At 35.7% G+C, this 21,316-nt stretch overlaps 1 protein-coding gene across 4 annotated transcripts; it reads left to right on the top strand.

The window, feature by feature from the left end:
* The first annotated feature begins 70 nt into the window (after nucleotides 1-70).
* Nucleotides 71-20,750, top strand: LOC139133374 (stathmin-like). 4 transcript variants are annotated; one of them, XM_070699930.1, is made up of 6 exons: nucleotides 184-246; nucleotides 4,075-4,115; nucleotides 4,357-4,445; nucleotides 14,137-14,294; nucleotides 17,206-17,397; nucleotides 19,395-20,750. In XM_070699930.1, the coding sequence occupies exons 1-6, from the start codon at nucleotides 199-201 to the stop codon at nucleotides 19,464-19,466; spliced, it is 600 nt and encodes a 199-aa protein (XP_070556031.1). In that variant the 5' UTR covers nucleotides 184-198; the 3' UTR covers nucleotides 19,467-20,750. The 4 variants fall into 4 exon arrangements, with proteins under 4 accessions (XP_070556035.1, XP_070556033.1, XP_070556031.1 ...); XM_070699934.1 differs by lacking the exon at nucleotides 4,075-4,115 and having other exon boundaries at nucleotides 71-246; XM_070699932.1 differs by lacking the exon at nucleotides 4,075-4,115 and having other exon boundaries at nucleotides 98-389.
* Nucleotides 20,751-21,316: the final 566 nt, after the last annotated feature.

Genomic DNA, 21,316 nt, shown 5'->3' with positions numbered 1-21,316 from the left:
TAAGATCATTAACGCAAACATTAACAACGACACCCCTGTATACTTTTATGGTATAACCATAACACTTCGCAAAGTCTTGCCAACATCGAACTGGACCTTGTGGATCTCAGTCATGTCAGTTAATTACTCTTTAGATTGGTGTCCCATTGACCGTAGTTTCATAAAAGATCTCCTGGAGATGTCTATGGTCTGAGTGCAATGATTTATCGATGGGAGAGGTGTACAAGACGAAGTTCAACTTTCGAAGTTAGTACCACAAAATTCTTACCCAATCATAGCAAAAAATGTGACAAATGGACCAATGACCTTCTCTAGTGGAGGTCACATGATTTCCAACTTTTTCACGCAAGAACTGCACGCTGTCTCGAGATTACGGTCCACTGAGAGAGGTAAGTTGGTGCACCACGCTCAGTCTGCACGATGAATTTTACTGCTAAATTTTTCATTTTGCGCTATATTCCAGCCTTACTAGACGAAGTTAATGCATATATACACGTTGCAGTGATTTCTTCGCGAGTTTCGCTCATCAACATGGACATATTGTAGGAATATTTTTGCAGAGCGTCATCCGTCATGCACGCGATATTTCTATGCAGGATAAACGTTGAGCATCGCGCGAGCACAACTTTCAAAGTTGACAGAGTGCCAGCATGAAGTGCAATATCTAAGTAGATGTGAAAGTATGCTGTTTCCAGTCAAAACGTCATACGAAGGACTACTGTTTGTACAAACTCCTTTATAACTGGTCCAAGTTTTCAATTCTCTCTTACCATGAATTGTCTCTTTTTTAAATCCATCATTTACCGTGACTCCATCGTGTGATCGTGCTACCATAAACCATGATCACGCATTTACAAATGTCCACAAAATATAAATACTTGAACTCTGCCCTGCCTAAAGTTCGAAAAATCAAGCTATTGCACTGTATTATTCAATTCTAGTCGAATTTATGTTAAAGGTTTCGTCTCCTCGTCAACTTAGTCATGTCCTGATGTCGTCTTTGAAGAAATATTATTATTACGTATTACATTTTTACTACAGAACCGATTTTAGTAAAATATTTATATGCAAAGTCTCGTTACATTTCTTCACTAACGGTCCTTTTGTGGAGGGGCCGTGCTTCACTGAACATTACATCGGAAACAAGTTGTCTAAAATAACCGTATACTGTACACATCAAAGAAGATGATGAAGATTAACTTTACCAGAGGAAATAGCATCTGTTGTGCAACACACCACAAAAACAATTTTGTCATCAATAACATCCACAGAGTTGCCACCTCTCATGCTGCTCCTGCAAGGTCCTGCATCATCAAATCCCACAAAACTGCATCCAAATATTAGTTACATCGAGTGATTTGCTTAACCATTTTCCTGCCAGACAGTATTACTTGCCCATCTGCGAAGTCAGTAAAAAGCAGTATTGAGGCTAAAATCATATGTATTTTCACCCACTTGGCTTGGTATGTTATAGCATCTGTAAGTCCATAAAAATCAAGTTTACAGTATTTGTGTTTTCAACAGCCTTCAATACAGCAAATGGAATATGTTGTGTTTCAATAATTTTAACCATCTTGACCTGGTGGTGAAATATGGACTTGGCCGGAAAAGTGTTAATGTATGAAATAATGGCTAGGCAACACAATGCACAACTTTTATGCCGTATTCAATTATAGTGCCAACTTGTCACCGTATTATAATAATTGCATGAGCGCTTCATGGAAGAGAACTTCTGCTTTGAAGGGGAGGGTGCTTCATGAATATTCATAATGTCTGCAGAAAAGTGGTCTCCTAGCTGTTTGTGACACCTGCCATTTCCTAGGGTCTCCTCAACTAATGCTGAGCCTTAGATAAACTATCACCAGTTGTAGTGAAGTATTGAGTGTAAATTCATACCAATATATAAACAATTTATCTGTCTAATAGTAATTTTTTCCAAGCTTCCAAACCCCATTCCAAATAACATAGCTGGGCTTTGAACACAGGAGGACAAAAAGTTTCTTAGATCTCAACAGACCTGAAATAGAAGTTTCTAGCCATTGCTAGATATACCGGTATACTAGATTCTAAATATGGAGATCAATGGGTAGACAGAAACTAGCAGATCTATGAATAGATGTGATTATGATGATCCCTCAGACTGCAAAAAGATATTTAATGATACAGTATCACTTGTTTCAGTGATGTACAACATATATATGCAGTAAACAGGCAAAACAAATTTATTAGCGGCTGTTTTAAACATTTATGTACCAGTATTTGTAATTTGTATTAATGTATTTTCAAATCAGTTTTCCTACTTGTAATTAAAACAATTAACAGTGAATAGTTAATTAGAATTCAACAGGACTTTTAAAATGTAAATAATAAGTCCACAATGTCCTTGACACACTAATGCAAGAATCAAGCATTGGATAAGATAAATGGCAGGTTTAGTAGTCAGTTTATTCCAAAAATAAATTCCCTAAAATCCAATGTAGGTCAGTGTGACACTCAATCCAGACAATGTCATTTTGCTAACAAATTATTAGCTGCAAGACTGAATCAAGATTTTTATCATTCAGGCAGCAAAGTGGGTAATGCTAATTTTATTTATGAGGTTATTTTAATTTATCATGGGCAGGTCACTTCCTATTGGTTGCTGTGTCTTAAGGGTATTGCACACCTTGACCCCACTGTGAATAATTTAGCTGTATAGATTTGAAAGGTGATTGAGAGATGAATCACTTTGGAAGTGAGAGCAATGTACCGGTAGCTGGCAGAGAAATTACATGTATAAGGGGATACCAAATTGTATACATAAATCCATGTATGTGTATAGTTAAAGCAGAAAAATAAAAAGATGAAAAATTATTTTTTACATCTGTCACAAAGTAGCTTAAAAATCAATTGTGAGGGTATTTCGTTCATATAGCATACCGGTACAGCAAAGCAGTCGCAATGGAAATAAAGGCAAGAGTCATCATGATATGATGACACAGCTATCAATATCGTTTATCAGTTCCATAACTTGCCAAAGCTTTCTGAACTGCACACAGTTATGCTATGGGGGATTACATGTACATTTCTCCATCACTAATTGTGTATTTTGATTTTTTTGCATTCCCTCCAAGATAATAAATGTAATATTTAGTGCCACCAAAATTTGTGCGTTGTGTGCTTTCTTTTTTTTCATCAATTTGTTCAAGTCATTCACACCTAAAAATTTGTCACAGAACATCTGATTGTCTCCACTTTGAGGAAACATTTAAAAAATGATAGTGAACCATGGATGTTTACTTTCTTTTATTTTTCAATGTATCTCTGTACCTGTAACAGATTAATTAATCGTTGACATTTTAGAACAGTGTGTCTGAGGTACATTCAAGGATTTTGATTTTAATTATATGCTTTATTATGATAAAATTCTTGACAGTGCAAAATAGTTCAAATTTTCATCATCATCATCTTGCTAGATTATGAATGGCCGTACATCGTCTGTAGCAGTAATTAAGAATAAAGTGTTAATTTACATGAAAAAGGTATACAAGGGTACTGCCGGCAATCACAGACATTTGTGTCTACAAGGCCCCATATGTCTGCTGACACAACGTTCATCTTCGTTGGCAGTAATATATTCAGCCTTTTCCCAGCTTCATTCATATGTGTACTGCCTACTTCCTCTGAGATGCTTTACACGCCGTAATGCATGCATCGTGCGACAGCCAACCAGAAGCTTGCATACTGCATACGCGAGTATTGGGAAAACTGGCCATCCTGATTACAAATGCAAGCATCAAAGTCATTGAATATTACAATATGCAGGCAGGTCATTTGAGGCGGCTAATTTCTTAGGCCAATCACATACATTTTCTGTCGTAAAGCTGCTCTTTGCCTGCCTTTTACTGTGGCTGTCTGGGTGTGGAGTCGCTGCTCCCATATTTTCCTCATCTGTCCTTTTCTTCCCTAGTTCCTGGTAGTTTCTAGGATATTTCCTCCTGTTTAGGATCTCTATCATATAGGAGTCTCACAATCTGTTCAAAATGCGAAGGTATTTGTACACTTTTTAAATCTCTTCATTTTCTCTCCCCACAGACATGTACATCATCTGATGCCTTCTTCGGAAACCGTCATATGTGAGTGTGATATGTCGCAGTTCTTCAAAAAGTGGAGACTAACTCGACAATCCATGGAACTTTTTCAGTTTTAATCATCAAACTAGATTCATTTTGTTCTAACCAGCTTCTTTTGTCTATCAGACAGGTTTTTCTCCACACCCAAAGGCATTGTTATAGCAATGGTGAACACCTCATGAATAATGAACAACCTCAGACATTCGATAATTTTAGACCTTTTTCTGTGTTGTTTTCTTTGCAGTTTCCTGTGTCCACTTTCAACGAGTGCCTTAAACACTTTTACCAGGCCTTTTGCTTGCTGTTTCTATACAGAAATCAATATGCCTTCAAGTAAGTACCCGGCTTACCGCACTTTGTAGCAGTTCGCTGACATCATCAGCAAAACTCCATTCTGCCAAAGAATGACTAATCCATTATCACCCGGCAATAACTCAATAAATACATGCATCTGGCGGTGTCAAGCTTAAGGGGTAGGTTGTAGGGACAGAATGTTTCTGTCCTAGAAGTTGGCAAAGAGTTGCCAAGGGACGGATGAAAGCAAATGCGTTATTTAAAATACACTTGACGTGAACGTGTAGAATTTCATGGCTAAAGGATCTGTAGATTGATAAGATAGTAGAAAGGACATGAATTGACATTTTTAGTACAGCGACCGAAAAGGATTGCTTGTTTAACGAAACTCTTAGTTTACACGTTTGCATTAAGACCTTCAGCCAGAGATAACTTAAGGTAGGTGTGTGTGTCTGTGTGTCAGCAGTACCACCTTTCTTGAACCCCAACTGAGATTTTCATATTTATGAATATATTGCAAGTGATATTGATTACTCATTTCCCCCCTCTAGTTTCACAGTGTCTTAGAATTACCCTTTTGTTATTTGCATTGCATTGCAATTACGGGAAAGATTAGCAGCATTGTGCATTTCCCAAGACATTGATGTCTGATTCAGTTGCCACTGATAGAATTGTCTTCATATGTATCTTTTTGTGGCAATACTTGAATTCTCTCATAGAATACAGGCTAGCACGTTTTTGTAAGAGTTGAATGACTCATGCATTTAAAGTACATGTACCCAAAAAGCAGTGTCAAAATTTAGGCCTTGCAAATTTGCTGATTATACAGTTCACCATCATAAGTCCTTTCTGTTTGCAGTATTGAAATAATCCTTAAAAATATTGACAATTCTCATATTGTGATGTACAATGTATCATTTTCAGTTGTCTGACACATTTTTTTTCAAGGCCTCTTTCTCTAGAAGTAATGTAAAAATGCAAATGATTCATTACTGATGACAGATGCATTTGCACTTGTTTTAAAAAAATACTATAACATGGGATACCTGACCATCACAGTATCTTTGGATTTACTGTTAAATTATGACACGTACAACATAGAAATGCAAAAAGCAAAATAATTTACTGGTATTCTTACTTACATCATGCAACAGAGCAAGAGCAAGATTTTGAAAGATCTGTTGTCACTGATAATGCTCTTGTACATCCTTGAAACAAGGTTGAACTGTCACACGACACTTTCCTCTTCACATATTCTTGAATAGCAAATCCGTGATTCTTATCACTCTTAAGTGTTCACACATAGTCAATGAATCTCTTTGAAAACATCAGTCGTGTTGTTTTCTAAATCTCATTTGATGTTAATCAGTTTTCAAAGCCATACAGAAATACATGTACATTTGGCCCTATGTTTATGAAAGTTAGAAAGCCTGTAGAGATTGATAAGATTTTTTGTTCTTGCACTTAAATGAATTGAAAGTATTGCAACATGTACAAGAAATTGAAAATCTTGAACAGTGAAATCATTTCACTTGTATTCAAGTGTTCAGTGAAACCTGTCTACCTGCAGTAAGCTGCATGTACCATGATGTCTCATTGAACAATTACGCCAGTCAGATTTCTTATTTATATTTGTAGGAAAAATGTGCAAGCCATAAATTATCTGACAATGCTAACAAATACCTTTCCTCTTTGCTCAAAATCTGAGTCCGGTTTAACAAGAAAGGATGTGTTCATGAGCTCTTTAACTCACTGCCAGACATGGCAGTACCTTTCTAAACCTGATTAATATTCATAAGATTCGGCAGACATAGGTAGCTTTTCATCTTGCTATTGAACAAGGACATAGAAATGCCCAGCGTTGTTGAAGAATATGTGTGTCTTGATTAATCAAATGATTGAATTAATAAATAACATCATAGAAGTTGAAATGTACGTTTTATAGCCAGACTATCAATTTCAAAGCAAAGTTCAAATGTCAGCACTTGTCCTTGGGACATGGTTTACAAGGAGGCTCGCAATAAATCTGCAGTAAAGTCAGTCGTCTTTGCTGAATACTAATTGCTGTGAGAATCCACGGCAACAGATGTGGTGTATGAGTGGATCTGGGTGTGTTCATCCTGGTGTTTCAATGGGGATATAAATAGAGATCTGAAGCAGAGATTCATACACTGCACGTCAATTCAATTATTATCAAGCTTAGCGAAAGCTGAAAATCCTCATATGTGGGGTACCATGCTCAGTGACAGAGCTTTGGCTGAGAAATTTATGCCTATGGCCATGTGACTATTTCCATCCTCTGCAGTTAATATTTTACATGTACTAGTCTATGTTGAAATACGAAAAAGAAAAATCATCAGGTTAGTTGGCAAATTTTATGTCATCAAATGATTTGAAACGAAAAGCAAAGATCAATATAACAAACCAGCAAAATATACCACTTATTACTTTCATCTTTGAAAGCAAAATTTCCTGTGTTTGATATATTTGTAATTATTATAAAAATGTAAATGGTAAGGTATAACAGAATCACTCGTCTTACTACCCTCGATTTAGATGTTTGGCTGAGATTTTTTCTGCTCTTCTCATGCTCATCTTCAGGTTTTTTTAATTATGTTTGGTTCACACAGTTTAAATATGGAACACATACACTCACCACTCAAAATGTACATTTCATGTTTATGACAACCAGCCAAATGAATTCCTTAACATGAGGATCAAAACCTACATTAATTTTTGTAAAGGTTTTTGTAAATTAATCTTTAAGGTTATCCTGATTGGATAAGTTTGGTTTCATGAGTCTATTTGTCCTGAACAACCACCATACAGTTCAAAAATTTAGAATTTTAAAATTCTGATGATGAATCAATGATGACCTGAATAAGTAATGTTGGCAGGTGGTTACTGTATTAATGTATACCACTGTGATCTAAATCTCATTTATTATCAGTAGAGATGAGTTATGTTATTGCCGTAACTTTTCAAAGAAGAAGAAATGTGGACACATTTTATGATTTTTGCTTTGGAAAAAATTACACAATTGTCAGCGTCAAACGTGAATTTTATGGCCGACGTTGTACATGCTATAACCACATTCCTTGATATGCATCCAGTCTACGATGAATTTCATCTGAATGGACTATGGGTTGTAAATTGTACAGTTTACTTCAAAAATACTTTATATTGGCATGTCTGTGCAGTCTAGTTTACACTGTACCTTGATTCATCCAAAGGGTTTAACAGCCAAATCTCTCTGTAATAGTATTATATAGGTAATTAACTGTCCTTGCAAATATCATAAGCCAATTTTTGTCATTCATCTTTTTATCAAATAATTATAATATTCCACAAATATCTAGAAAGGAACATTCTTGTTCAAATAGAGCTGGTAGTTAGTGTATACCAAATATCCATAAAAAATTTCATACTCTACATGTACATTGCAATATCATGACTTCTTTACAGTGTACCGATATTTATGACAATTTCAATATGCATGATGTACCAAAATTGCAGGAGCAAAATGTTCAAAATGGAAATCACTGAAAAAGGAGTCATCTAAAATATTTTTGAAGTACACTTGCCAAAATTTTGATGGTGCTTCTGTCACTATTGCAGTCCATTCCAGTGTATTGCACTGTTGGCAAATCTTAGGGAATATTATGATGACTGAGCTACAGTATGGTTGCCTTTAGCAAACCATATTAACAATTTCCACCGCACTGTACACTGCTGATGGGTACTGCGCCATGTAAAACCAGGCAATAACCCCGTTGCATATACCTTATGTTGAAAGAGCACAACTTTTTCAGGCCACAGCAAAACAATCTAAAATGTGTTAAGGCCCAAAAGAAATAAAAAATATGGCCATCAGCTCAGTATCCATATCAACCTGACATCCAGTATGTATTTAAATTTTAATGCAAAAAGATTTTAATATCCAAAATGTAGACTAGTCAATTACAGCACTTTATTTCATGATTACCGTATAATACTGCACGCACGCAATCAAGTTACCGTAATTATCTCAGTCTGGTATGCTGTTACTAAAATGGTAGAGACATGTAATATGATATATGAGCTGGGCTATTTACTTTATGACAACATTGAGAAATATGTAAAGTGAAATACAGCTATCAATTGACATGCTTAAATCTCAAAATCTCATCTTGGAAGCTTACAGTAATGGTTATTGCATGGTGAGTACAATACAACTTCTCAGTGGAAAATGTGGAAAGTCATAGTCTGAGCTCAGAGAATACAATCCAGGTGTGTAACCCTCCCCGCCCTGAAGCTCAATTTAATGTACTTGTAGAAGTTAGTTATTAAAATCTATTTTCCCGTTTACTTCGATGTAAAAATTGTAACAAATGTTACCTTAGTTGGTAGTTTTACATGATAACAAAATGAAAAAATAGTTGTATCCTTCAGTAATTAGAAGAAAAAAAAAATTAGCTTGCTGAATTGCATTATGGGAGATATTCAAGTGAATTTACATTCACCTGAACTCTGACGCTAATACATGTATACCTCATCATGCAGACCTTGCCTTGACATGGCAAACTTTGCATTAAAAGTCGATACCCAGTTATCAATTTTGTGTGTTTGTCTTTCAAAGTGAACATGTGTGTAGACTGTAGTTCATCAAGTTATTTTGCTATTTAAGGGTCAACTAGATTTTCACGTTACAATATTTTCTACAATCAGGTGAGAATTCCATCTGCCTTTTGGTGGATTTGTCTGTCAAAGCTCAAGAAAACTATAGAACTGGATCATTCCTGGATAATGAGTCAGGAGATACGCAACATATCTGAGCATTTATGGAAAATTATAATCTTGTGAGATAATACCAGTATATGTCTTGCATGACCTTTAACCTGTGGTGACATCACTCTGTAATTGCATTCGAATTTTGATGAAGTTAGTCATGACTCACCCCATTTTGCCTCCAACACTGCAACTCACAAAATGTCTCCTCAATAAATTGTCCCCATTCATTTCTATTACATTCAGAGTGTTATACCCAAGAGTAGAAAAATATTAGCGCTGCCGACTTCCAGAAATGGGAATTACTGTAGCAGACATAACGCCAGTGTCTGCATGGAATTATCATTCTTACAGCATCTTATTCCTTGATCTGCCAGACCCCATTTCTATGTAAATGAAATTAATTGCATAACTTGGGTCTGTGGTTACACAGAAAATTAAGAATTGATGAAATTTGTATCTGTAAAGATCCAAGTCCCACAAGAGTGTTCTTTGGTTTCAGCTGATTCACAGATACTGGAATTCATGCACAGGTTATCTGCCACACATTGTATGTACCTATTCAAGATTCATCATAACATTTCAAAGCATTATCTCCAATAATATGTCATCTAAAAATCCGTTGTGAACAGATCTCTACGAGAGAAAAGTTCACGACATTACTCTAAAGATAAAGATTGTAATCTCCATCAGTGCCATAATCCACATTCACTTTGCTAATATGATTTTCCAAAAATAGGGTAAACAAAATGTGGTTGGTTTCAGTGCATAGAAGAGGCCATATTTGCAGAATAGCCGTGCAATATATTTATTTACTAAATCTATGCAGAAATCCCAAAGTATTACATTGAGGCACTTTATCACGCAACAAGATGATTGAGTGAAGTATAAATTTGAAGGTATATCTTATATACATTCTGTGTCATACATGACCTAACACCTTGTTAGCTAACTGGTACAGCTGTACCATTTCCTCAGGGAACACTTTTTTCCCGACCATTGAAGTTTTCCTATAGAAAAGATCAAAATTTGAAATTTATGGAATCAACTGCCACTCCTTTTGTTGCATAACAACCTAGCATGTTCAAAATTCTTGACAGACAGAAAAATGATGGACATAGAGGAAAGGACTGATATTGACTGTTCTATAAATACCTTACGCTTCATTTGTATTCAGCTTGAAATAATTTATATGTCTGCATTCAACTACAGTATGTACATGTATAGGCTGTACTCACAAATAACATTCTTGCTTCTTGTGAATGACAAATAGCCAGCCAGACATCTTTGAAACGATGAACAGCCTTTCTATTGTAGCATAATGGGCATCACTAAGTACTTTTGACCCCAAAGAAAAATCTATGATCTTCAATGAAAATGTCATCTTTGTGTTTACCAACCTACTGCAGTGAACTAAGTTTGTGAAATAATTTCTATGGAAAGTAAATCTTTGTTTCTAGTGAAATTCTAAATATTACCCCTTTGAGTGCTATAATATTTTCCACCAAAATTTAGGTGCAACATTTAACCATTTTTATGACTTTTCTGTAATTTGTTGATAATTTTGATCAGACGGACATCACATTTCATTGGCTATAGCTTTTATTCAAAATTTTGGCGAAAATTCAAAACAATTTTACCGGGGTATACCGGTATTTTATAAAGGTGACAAACATTAACTTTGGCGCTCAAAGGGTTAATATCACAGTGGCCATGCACATGCTTTTCAATTTACCTAATGAGTATCAATTCATTAAATTTATTTATTCATTCTGGCAATCTGAACTCAAGTTGTTAAAAGTGTACCTCGTTTCAGTTCCTTTCTGATAAAAATATGTAGTAAATTTTTATATAATAGTATGAGGTGACTTGCTGTAAAGTTGTGGTTTGAGATCAAGATCTCTGGATTAATTTGTATTTTCCTGTAATTTTTCTTCACACTCCGTAGCGATACAATTTTATAACAGTTCTCTTCTATTTACATCGAAGAAAAAGTTACACAATATTGCTGCCTCTGCTATTATATACATGTATAATAACCCTTAGGCACACATATGCCACAAACTGTCTTTCCAAATGTTGTTCAGCAATCAGTATCAAATGTGGGTAGAAAGTGCACGTTTTCTGGAGTGAATCATAAACGTTTAGAAATGTAAACATCTTATACCATTTAGATGCAAATGGGATCTGATACAATGTAGGTACATCGAGAGAACTGTGAAATTTCAATGTGTTGAAAATGCATTCCATGTCACTGAATCATCCGAATATTCCATTAGGCTGTCTAGGCAAATGATAAATTGATGCAATTCCGCAGTCATATCTGTGATGTACATACGGCATATGGCTTCCTGGAAACAAAATCTCCTACGGCTACCGTGCGAAAGGGAGTACAGTAGTATTGACGTGTATTGAGCCAGTATACCTGTATTACTCTAAAGGAGAAGTTTTCATTGAAATAACAGGAAAATGTGTGCAGTTCCCACAGTGTATAATTACTCTACATACTAACTGATTTCCTGCTGTGAAAATAAGATTTTTTATTATGGGGAATGCAGTTACGTACTATAATCATTGGAAAGCCAAATCAAGTGTGTGAATTTTGTTGGGCAAATAGGTTGATGAGTTTCCACTTTAGAATGATACTTAAAAGGAATGGGTAAAATATGGTAACATTGAGTATTTATAGAATGAAGTAAAGTTTTTTTGTCTGCAGTTCTGCAGACACTTTAGACTTGAATAATTTTAAATGTTCAGATAAACTACATTCTTGCTCATCAACAATGACAGATGGTGCAGTGAGGCCCTTAGTCCCAGTGTCTTGAAAGGTAAAACCTTTCGTAACAGCTTTGTAACAGCTTCAATTATCCATTTTATCTACATTCTTGCATCTGTTGTTGCATTTCCTAAATCAAAAGAATCTTGTGTTCTGTAAAGGTAATGTACAAATAGGAGTGCATTCCAACCTTGGTTGATATGAAATTTTTTTGGAATATCTCAACAATTTCTCCTTAAAAGATAACAAGCTGTCATGGCTATGTAAATATTTAGATGTACAAAGTTTATGAGTATAAAGATTGTTGGTGTCCATCTTGTGTGGATGAAGGATGTGAAATTGAGAGAAAGCAAATGTCGTTTTGCTATAACATGTAAATGATTGTGATTATCTGAGGCTCTGAACCATGAGCAATGGAATTATTTCTGAATGAAAGTGGAAATGAGTAATAATGGTGATGAATCACAGCTATGTGTGGGTGTACTATTTAACATAATAATCTCTTGTCCTAGACCAAGAACTAGGACCTTGCACGCACGAAAGATGAGTTGACAGCCGAGTGAAAATGTGTATGTCCTTTTAAGGGATACTGATTTCCAGCTGTTAGAGGTGTTGACACCTACTTCAGTCAAACCCCAAATATCTTAGAACATCAAAACTTGCACATCTTTTATTCTCTCTCTGAACATAAACTGTACATGTTTTAACCCTTTCACCCCCAGTTCCCTGTATACAGGTCCAACTTTACCATACCCGTAGAAAACAATGGATTTGGGACAAACCATGGTGGTGAAAGGGTTAATTCTGTGTATTTAGCACCCAGCATCCAGAGCATGTTATTTTCTTCAGAAATTGGGGTGGGCGTTTACCTTTGCCCCTGTCTTAACATGTGTAAATATGGTCAGTTTTGTTGTCATCAAAAAGAAGGCAAGACAAGTGTGATAATTATATGCTACCTTGTTCAAAATATGTCATCAGTTGTGATGTCAAGCATATAAAAAAAAGCAGCATTTTGCAGGACCACCAATGTGAAGGGAGATCTACTTAGGCTTCAAAATATGTATAATGAATGAGCACAATGAATTCCAAATTGTTTATTTCCCATTCCTCTAAAAACTTTGAAAAAAAATTCAGATGTGTGCTTGCCCAAGTATTACCTTAATTTGAAAGTCTTTGTAACTTTTGGGTAGGCACTTATATACAGAGAAATACCATATACACAAGGTTGTACGTGGCAAAGCAACAATCATGAGGGGCAGTTGATAATAAAAGCTGACGCACGACAAACGTAATTCGTTCGTTTAAGGGAGGAGGGGGTAAAAGCTCAATTCTTTTTGTGTGCGTCAAAATCGCATAAGGATTTTCGTCTATTGTTTTCGAAGTGCGATTTTGCAGCAAGAACGCACTACTATCTTGGCGTTCATCGAGAACAGAATGACCACAAAATACGGAGACAGAAAAGACAATGAAAAGACATAAATTTGAAATAAAAACTTGTATGCTTTTTCAACGTGAAACATGTACGTGAAACATTTTCCTACATGTATGTGCGAAATGCATTAAAATGTTCTGTGTCTAAAAAAGTGAAACGTGTAAAGTGGAGGTTTATTAATTAATGTGCACTTCCGGTATTTTTTCATGGGCGTGCGGATCGGAGAGGTGCGTGTGGGTTTGTCAGAAACGGCATCATAAAACGAAATTGATTTCGCACAAGAACTTTCGTTTTAAGGGGGGAGGGGGTTTCAAGTAAAACGAAGGAATTAAGTTTCTTGTGCGTCAGCTTTTATTATCGACGGCCCCTTAAACATTACAAATGAATTAAAATTGTCAACCTTATAGGTACCTGAGAAGAAAGATGTGTGTGAATAGAAATATTGCCAATAAATTCACGTCAAAATTAATCGGCATATGTAATGTACATACATGTAAATGTTCAAGCTGTACAGTATCAACAATCAGCCCATCCAGCTTCTCAAGTAGTGTTGAAACTAGTCTTTGAGTAGTAGACTTCTAAAAAAATTTACATGTTTCAATTTGTAATCAGCAATGTCAAAAATGAAGTTTTGCTCGATTGGCCTTCTGCTTACTACTACTGAGTTTTGATATGAAGAACTTGTGTATTTCTAATGAATAACAGAAGAATATGTAGTATTTAAGGATATTCTCAATTTTCTTCTTGAACTACAGCTGATCAAGAAGTCAAGACTAATGGCGGTGTGGCCTATGAAGTTATCCTTTCTGAACCAAAGTTGGATACTATCAAACGACCAATTTCACCACCAAAGAAGCAGTTGTCCATGGAACATATAGCCTCCAAACTTGAAGCAGCTGAAGAGAGAAGAAAGGTAAAACTAAACAAAATGTCTGTAACTACAGTATAAACTGCCTGAAATATTATAGTATGCCTAATGAATTAAATGTGGCTGAAACCGCTTCCCGTCAACAGAAAAAAATCACAGAAGTATGTCAAGTATGTCCTAAGCCCATCCCCTGTGTTTTCTGTCAATTGTGAGTTTCAAGCTATCATATGCCCTGAAAATGTTCCCAAAGCACAGAAATCATGAACTAAACCACAGATTCTAAACACAGACTGGCCCAAGCAAGCCAAAGTGCTTCTTCATTATGTGTGATAGTGAATTTGCTGTTGAGTGTAGTGATATCACCCCTTGGGACAGACAAATAAAATATTGTTTTATTCTGCTTTAGTGACTTGTGTGATGTGACGGTGCTAGGTACTTGTGGTTTCGGTCTCAATGGACACTAGTTTAATGTTATGTTTGATTGTGGCAAAGATTTGAACAAGAACTTGAAATATTGGATTAGTCAGAAATTCCAGATTTTGCCTTATTTAGTCAAATTGAAGTGACAATCTCAATCACAGTGAAATGTTAAAAATCTGCTCTGTAGAATTATTTAAAGTTTACTGCCTTTGAATTGTTATTTCTATGAAAATGCATATAGAAAACCTACTAAATAGATTCTTGCTTGAATACCACATTGGTAAATGCATAACTGTATTTCGTTTTGTATGCAAAAGTTTTTTGCCTTCTACATACAGAATAAATTATCATAGAAAACCCTAAATCCACGCAAAAGTAAGGAAATATTTATAAATTGTAGTCAAAATATGGTCTAGGAAAGTCATTTCGTTGAATAAACCCCCTCCCACAAAATGCTGTGAGATTTGTTTGTCCCACACACATTCTAATCATCGGTAGCTAGATCAGTTAATAGTTTAATTTTCTATAGGGACTCATCTGAAGACTGAGTAGTGAATCAGCTAAAGTATACTTTGTAATTTATAGTCAAAACTACACTTGTACAGACTTTTTCTCACAAGATGCATTATCTGTATTGCACTGACTTGCACCGATTTCAATCATGAAACAGGTCAGTAACCTAATGAGAAAGAAGTGTAGGCGTTGAGATTGCTCAGCAAGCCCCAAATAATTTTGTAGTCATTATGTTGTACAGAGGTTATAGATTTTCTATGAATCATAGGCTGATCTGGAAAGCAGAATGTATGTCAGATTTGTAGCTTCAGTGTATATCCAATCACATTTTAAAATCCCTGTATCTAAACAGCTGATTATTTAGTTATTTAAGGTGGTTGGAAAGGCTAGAGCATCAGTTATAAATTTCAACAAAACTATTAAAATATAAAAGTAGTCAACATTCTCTGTGGAATGAAAAAAACTAGACATTTGGGCACAAAGGCATTGCAGAGTTAAAGCCTGTTAAAACTTCTGAAAAACTGACCAAAGAAGAAGAAGTTAAGGAGTCCTTAGTGTATTAACTATGGTAGAGGTCCCCTAGCTTTTAATAAAATGTTTGAAAAGGGAAAGTCATTATTTGCTGTTTTTCAGGAAAGTTTGACAAGGCGGTGCTGGCATTCAGAGTGAGTGACTGCTATTGTAAATGCATTTTTAGATTCTTTGAGTGTCAAATAGGTGTCAAAAGTGAGATTTACCAAAAAAACTGCTCTATGACTTCAAAAGAGGGGTGCAAATATGGCTTGTTTTCAACATTTTTGACAGAATAACAGTTTTCCTACATAATTGTATACCAAATTAATCCAACTTTAAAATGAGATATGGACATGGAATTTTTACAGTCTATTAACAAGGTTACAGATAAGATTTGTACAGCACAATTTTCCTGTATTTAAAGTACTTTTTGAAAAATCACATTTTGAAATTTTAAAGAATTTTTAATAATTTTTTGATAAACAAACCCATGTAAAATCATAAAAACAAATTTTATTTACAAATCCTGCCGTACAAATCTTACAATAAATAGTGTCAACATATTTCTAACCAATTTGGTAATATTAATACTATCCAATTATCATTAAATTCAAATATGTAAAAAATATATTAAAAATTAAATTTTAATATTTACTGGTGTCATATTTCAAAATCATGGCTGCAAATATACAATTTTTATATTCTTTGGAGAAAATATTAACTAAGGGAGTTATCCTGAAAATTTGAACTAAATATCTTTATTCTAACACTTGAAACTTGACATTAACTCTGAGAAAAGAATTGGTGCAAAAATAGCCTTTCCAACCACCTTAATCATGACTTTCAATTATCTTACATAATTTAGGACATAAAATCCTCATTTTATTGGACAGTTTATATTTTGAAGAAGTTCTTTGCAATGAAGCAGCTAAAGTCTTGCCCTGCAGTGTATACAAATACTGCACTACTTGAGAATCTGCACACTTGCCGAATTATTGAACTGTTGTATCAGAAACTCTCCCTCCAAATATGTGCATTCAGAAATGTGTGTAAATACCATTTTAAGTTGTTGAAAATGTCAGAACTATTAAAAAAATGTCTGGAAAGGTTCCAGTGCACTTGTGTTTGCCATAGGTTGCATGTTAAATTAGAAAGCTAACTCTCCAAAACGAATTGGATCAATTTCTGAACAATTTGCATTTATCCTTGCATTATTTACACAACTGACTATATTTGCTCAGTGTTACACTTGAACTGACTAGACAAGTAAATGTCAGTGGATAATCTGATCTTTTCTAACCAGCTATATAAATATTTCGTTGTCAGTATGGTAAAATGCAGGAATGGAAGCGTGTATTTTGATCCATACGCATAATGACTTGATCTTGGCATACGTGTACTTTTCATTACTACACCCCCCCCCCCCCCCCCCCGCCCCTACTTCACCCATTAATCAATGTGTTTCTTTTATCAATAATCATTCTTTTTCCTTATTTCACCAAATCCGCAGTCTCTGGAAGCTTCTTTGCGGACCAGGCTCGCCGAGGAGAGAGCAATGGCGCAGGAAAAGTTGTACAAAGTGATGCAAGAAAACAACAACTTTCAAGAGGAAACCAAACACAAACTGGATGAGAAAATGCACATTTTCGAAGCAAACCGATCTGCGCATTTTCATGCTCTTCAACAGCGATTACAGGAGAGAGTAAGTTTATTCTGGTTCCATTGCCTTGTGTAAAATATAGTTTCCACCAGGCTTTGCAGCTACAGCAATTAAGCTATTCGCCAAGCTCATCAATTTCAACATATTCAATGTTTGCATAGGATAATACGCCCTTCAAATTCTTATAGGTCCTGTAAGGAGAAGCTAGAACATGTTTGTCCATACTGGTAGTTTAAAGAAAATATTATACTGCGGCACAAGATATTATATTTCAAGAAATCATGACGTTAGAGGAAAATGTGAAATAGTGCATTTAATGTGTGTCATAGCACTTAGGAATCTATGCAGTGAGAATGCATAGACACTCACACTGAAGGTATTTGATATTCTATGCTGTCCTTGCCTGCTGGAGATTCATTTACAAAGTGCAACTTTAATTACAAAGTGACAACTGTAGTCAGGGGCAATTCAGATCAGGATGTTTGTAGCCTAGGTAATGTCCCAATTTGCAATATCTACTCTGAAAATGAGATGTACATGCAGATCAGCAAACCTCTTGGGTGTGTCAACAATCCCTTTGATATCACTTGGGATATTTTACTGTCATTTGTACAAAAGTGCCAGAAATTGTCTGTACCTATGCAATATTTATTGTGCAGTACCTGATAAAAACAGACATTTAATCGTGTAATTGCTGCCTACATTTTCTTTCTTCAATGCGAATCCAGACGCTTCAAATTTTCGTAAAAGAGGTGATATCATGTTAGAGAAAGCCTTGTCAAGTTATTTCCCTCGTACCTTCCAAGCGAGAGCAACCGTTTAAATAGTATTCCACAAGTATATGATATTCATTGGGCTCTTAATTAACAAAACATGAGATTTTTCCCATCAGTTTGATTACGTTTTACTGAATATAACACTCAAATTCTAAGCGCTGAATCACCATTTTAACCATTTCCTTGGAAATAGTGGCAAAGCCTGTCCTCTACTCATTAAATTTGTCTCAGGTATATGGATGACTTGTCAGCCAGATATTGATCCACTAGACTTGGACATGAGGTGAAAACTTAAGCTGTTTTTCTTCATCACCTTCTTGCGTGCATAATTAAGCAACCTGACGTGGCGTGAGTTGATTGGCCATAGGATTGATCAATTGCATGCTCTGTACAGGTCAAGGCTTTTGCACTTTGCGTGAAATGTCAAGGTTTTAGCACCTTGGCTTAGATATGTTCCTCACACTAACATATTTTGTCAGACTCACTTCAAGAGAAAGGGGTGTTGCCTGTTGAAGCTTACACAAATACCCTGCCTAGTGAAGGATTTGAGATTGTGTATCTGGCTGGTGTGCAAAATTGCGAAGGGGGCCCCCAAGGACTTGTCTAATCACTTTCGTAACCTAATTTCAAGAGAAACAGGTGAAGGCCACTTTTTGAATTCCCCAGACAGTGACAGTCCGAATCGCAAGTCATCTGTGGCAAATATCCTCATTCACTCTCAACAAGTGAGGGGTAAGACATTTGCAAGATGGCTCTTTCGTGACAGATTAGCACCTACCTCAGAGCAATGTCAATAAATAAAATTGCAAACATACAGTAGTGTATGCAGGAGTTATTCTGTTCATGTTCTTCTCATCGTCTTCATTCCACAGGAAACAGCTTTTAAGTTAATGCTTTCTCATATGATGAATGATCAGGCAAACATAGGTTCATCAGAAACTGTATTTTGCCCAAGTACAAAGTCTGAATTGATCAAGATTCTTACTTATTAACCAAACATCTAATTTAGCCTTGATCACCCAGTAGTATATTTCTTGTGCAAACATTTTTTGTTCAGTTATAAATAACCCAGAAAAAAATATTTTATTAATAATTATGGAAGCCCCATTACATTCTATTAATAAAGATCTCAGTGACAAAAGCAATTTGCATTCTTTTCAACCTAACAAAATTGCGTAGCTTTATATAATACGTCTGTATGAAATAAGCCTGCAGACTGCAAAATTGTCTCACTGCTCATCCGTTTTATTAACCTCACCACAGGAGATCCGTGGCCAGCAAGTGCGCAACCACAAGAGGTCCATGAGCCAAGAGAACGCCGAGAACGGCAACTGAGAGAAGAGAATAGAGAATAAAGAGAGAGGGAGAGTGATCTATCAACAGAGAAAGATTAAATTGATATCTACATGGGCTAGCAGTAATGAACATACAACATCGCGTTTCATAGTCACTCAACACAACACACACTCCAACCAGTTTTATCTCAGATAGCCCAGTACACATTATTCTACAAAAATAACTGCACTGTGACGACATGTTGCTCATCCACGGCTTAATAGAAGATTTACCATTTCATTGTCTTTAGATGTCTCGTACATAGCAATCACCAAAACAAAAAAAAAAGGAGTGAAAAAAAAGATTCATGTTGAATAATTACATTGTAGTGTATAAACATAGCTATTAGATTATTAGGTGCATTTTACTGTAAAATAGTGCTTACTGACTTAAATGTCTCCTGTTTGAGATGCAACCGGACATTTCCGTTCACCAGTTTCCATTCTTTGTTGTTTTTTCCTCAGCTGTAGTGTCCTGTCATCGTTATAAACAGTGTTTTCCTGAGCGTTGCCAGTTTGTAAATTGTCTGACAATATCCCTTTGATTGATAAAGAATGCTGGCCCATAGTAGACGAGATGTTAATTGAAGTTATTAAACTGCCTGTATTTAGTGTTTCATAGTTGTTAAAAAAAAACTCACCTCATTTCAAATCACTTACATAACAGTTGTAAATCTAGAGCTTTATTATATATTTATTTCAGAGTTCTGTTTATTATCCTAATGATATATCCGCAGGTATTATCAGCGAGTATCTTGTGAGAAAAGAATTTGTTCCCGATTCCCGCAAATTTGGTATAAAACTCTCCCATCTTTTTTCCATGGGTGGTCCAATTATAGTTTTACTGCAGTAGGGGAAGACGGGACATTTTCTAGTAGACTTTAGGCATGTAGATGTAAAAGTAGTGGAAGATCAACAAAATCCATTGCCTTCCACTTTCTCTCACTGCCCACCAGTGTTTGCTGCCTTGATCTAATAGCAGAGAGGCACTGGCAAGATCCGAGAGTTTGGGTAGGAGCCAAGGCTGGAAAATTCATCGTTGAAGTATGAATCAATCCTGTGCACAGTGGAGTTTTGAGCCATGCCTGTATTTGTATCTGTATGCAACTCACTTCCATTTCAAAGATTTTTTGTATTATCTTTTTTACAAGAGTTGTTTCTCCCCAAACCATTACTTTGCATATCTTTTTACATTTTGCATTCCATATTTCTGGCCCAGCATTTTTGTGCGGGCATTGTTAAATCCAAGAGTGTTTGACCAATAAATGATGTTCACTGCCTAAAAGTATCGTGTTGTGTCTTATTTCACCCCTTTTCCATTGTACATTTAGCAGTATTTCATCTCTGGGATCAATTTGCCAAAATTGTGAAACTAGGATTGAACACCTGTATTTATTGGAATATGTACTGCACATGGAGGAGTATATTAGCTGTGAAATATTTCATATCAGTATATTGATGGCAGAAATGATCTGATTGGTTCAGGCATGAAAATAACCATGCTATATTGGAATATAGCATGGTTGGCACACACATGAGCTTTCGGCAAGAGCAAAAATGTTCCACACCAGAATTTCAATACACCGTTATGATATAATAGCAATAAACCACAGCCATTGATGGTATACCCTAGTTTAGAATTGTCAGAGCCCCAGTGAAAGGATGACTATGGGGGAAAAGCTGGCCCAAAACACCACAGCAAATGTTTCATCAAATCTACATTCAGTGGATCTTGGGGAAAAATTGAGTGGGCTGGTGGTGACTAAAAAGGCCAAATGCCATTATAATGCTTCTGGCAACCTACGATTTAAAATCCTCCAATACTCCTGCACCTATTTTTCCCCATTGGTC

Source organism: Ptychodera flava, chromosome 5 (genome assembly GCF_041260155.1).
Source record: "Ptychodera flava strain L36383 chromosome 5, AS_Pfla_20210202, whole genome shotgun sequence".
NCBI classification, from domain to species: domain Eukaryota; kingdom Metazoa; phylum Hemichordata; class Enteropneusta; family Ptychoderidae; genus Ptychodera; species Ptychodera flava.
The sequence above is the reverse complement of the archived record's forward strand: the minus strand, read 5'-3'. Positions and strand labels throughout refer to the sequence as shown.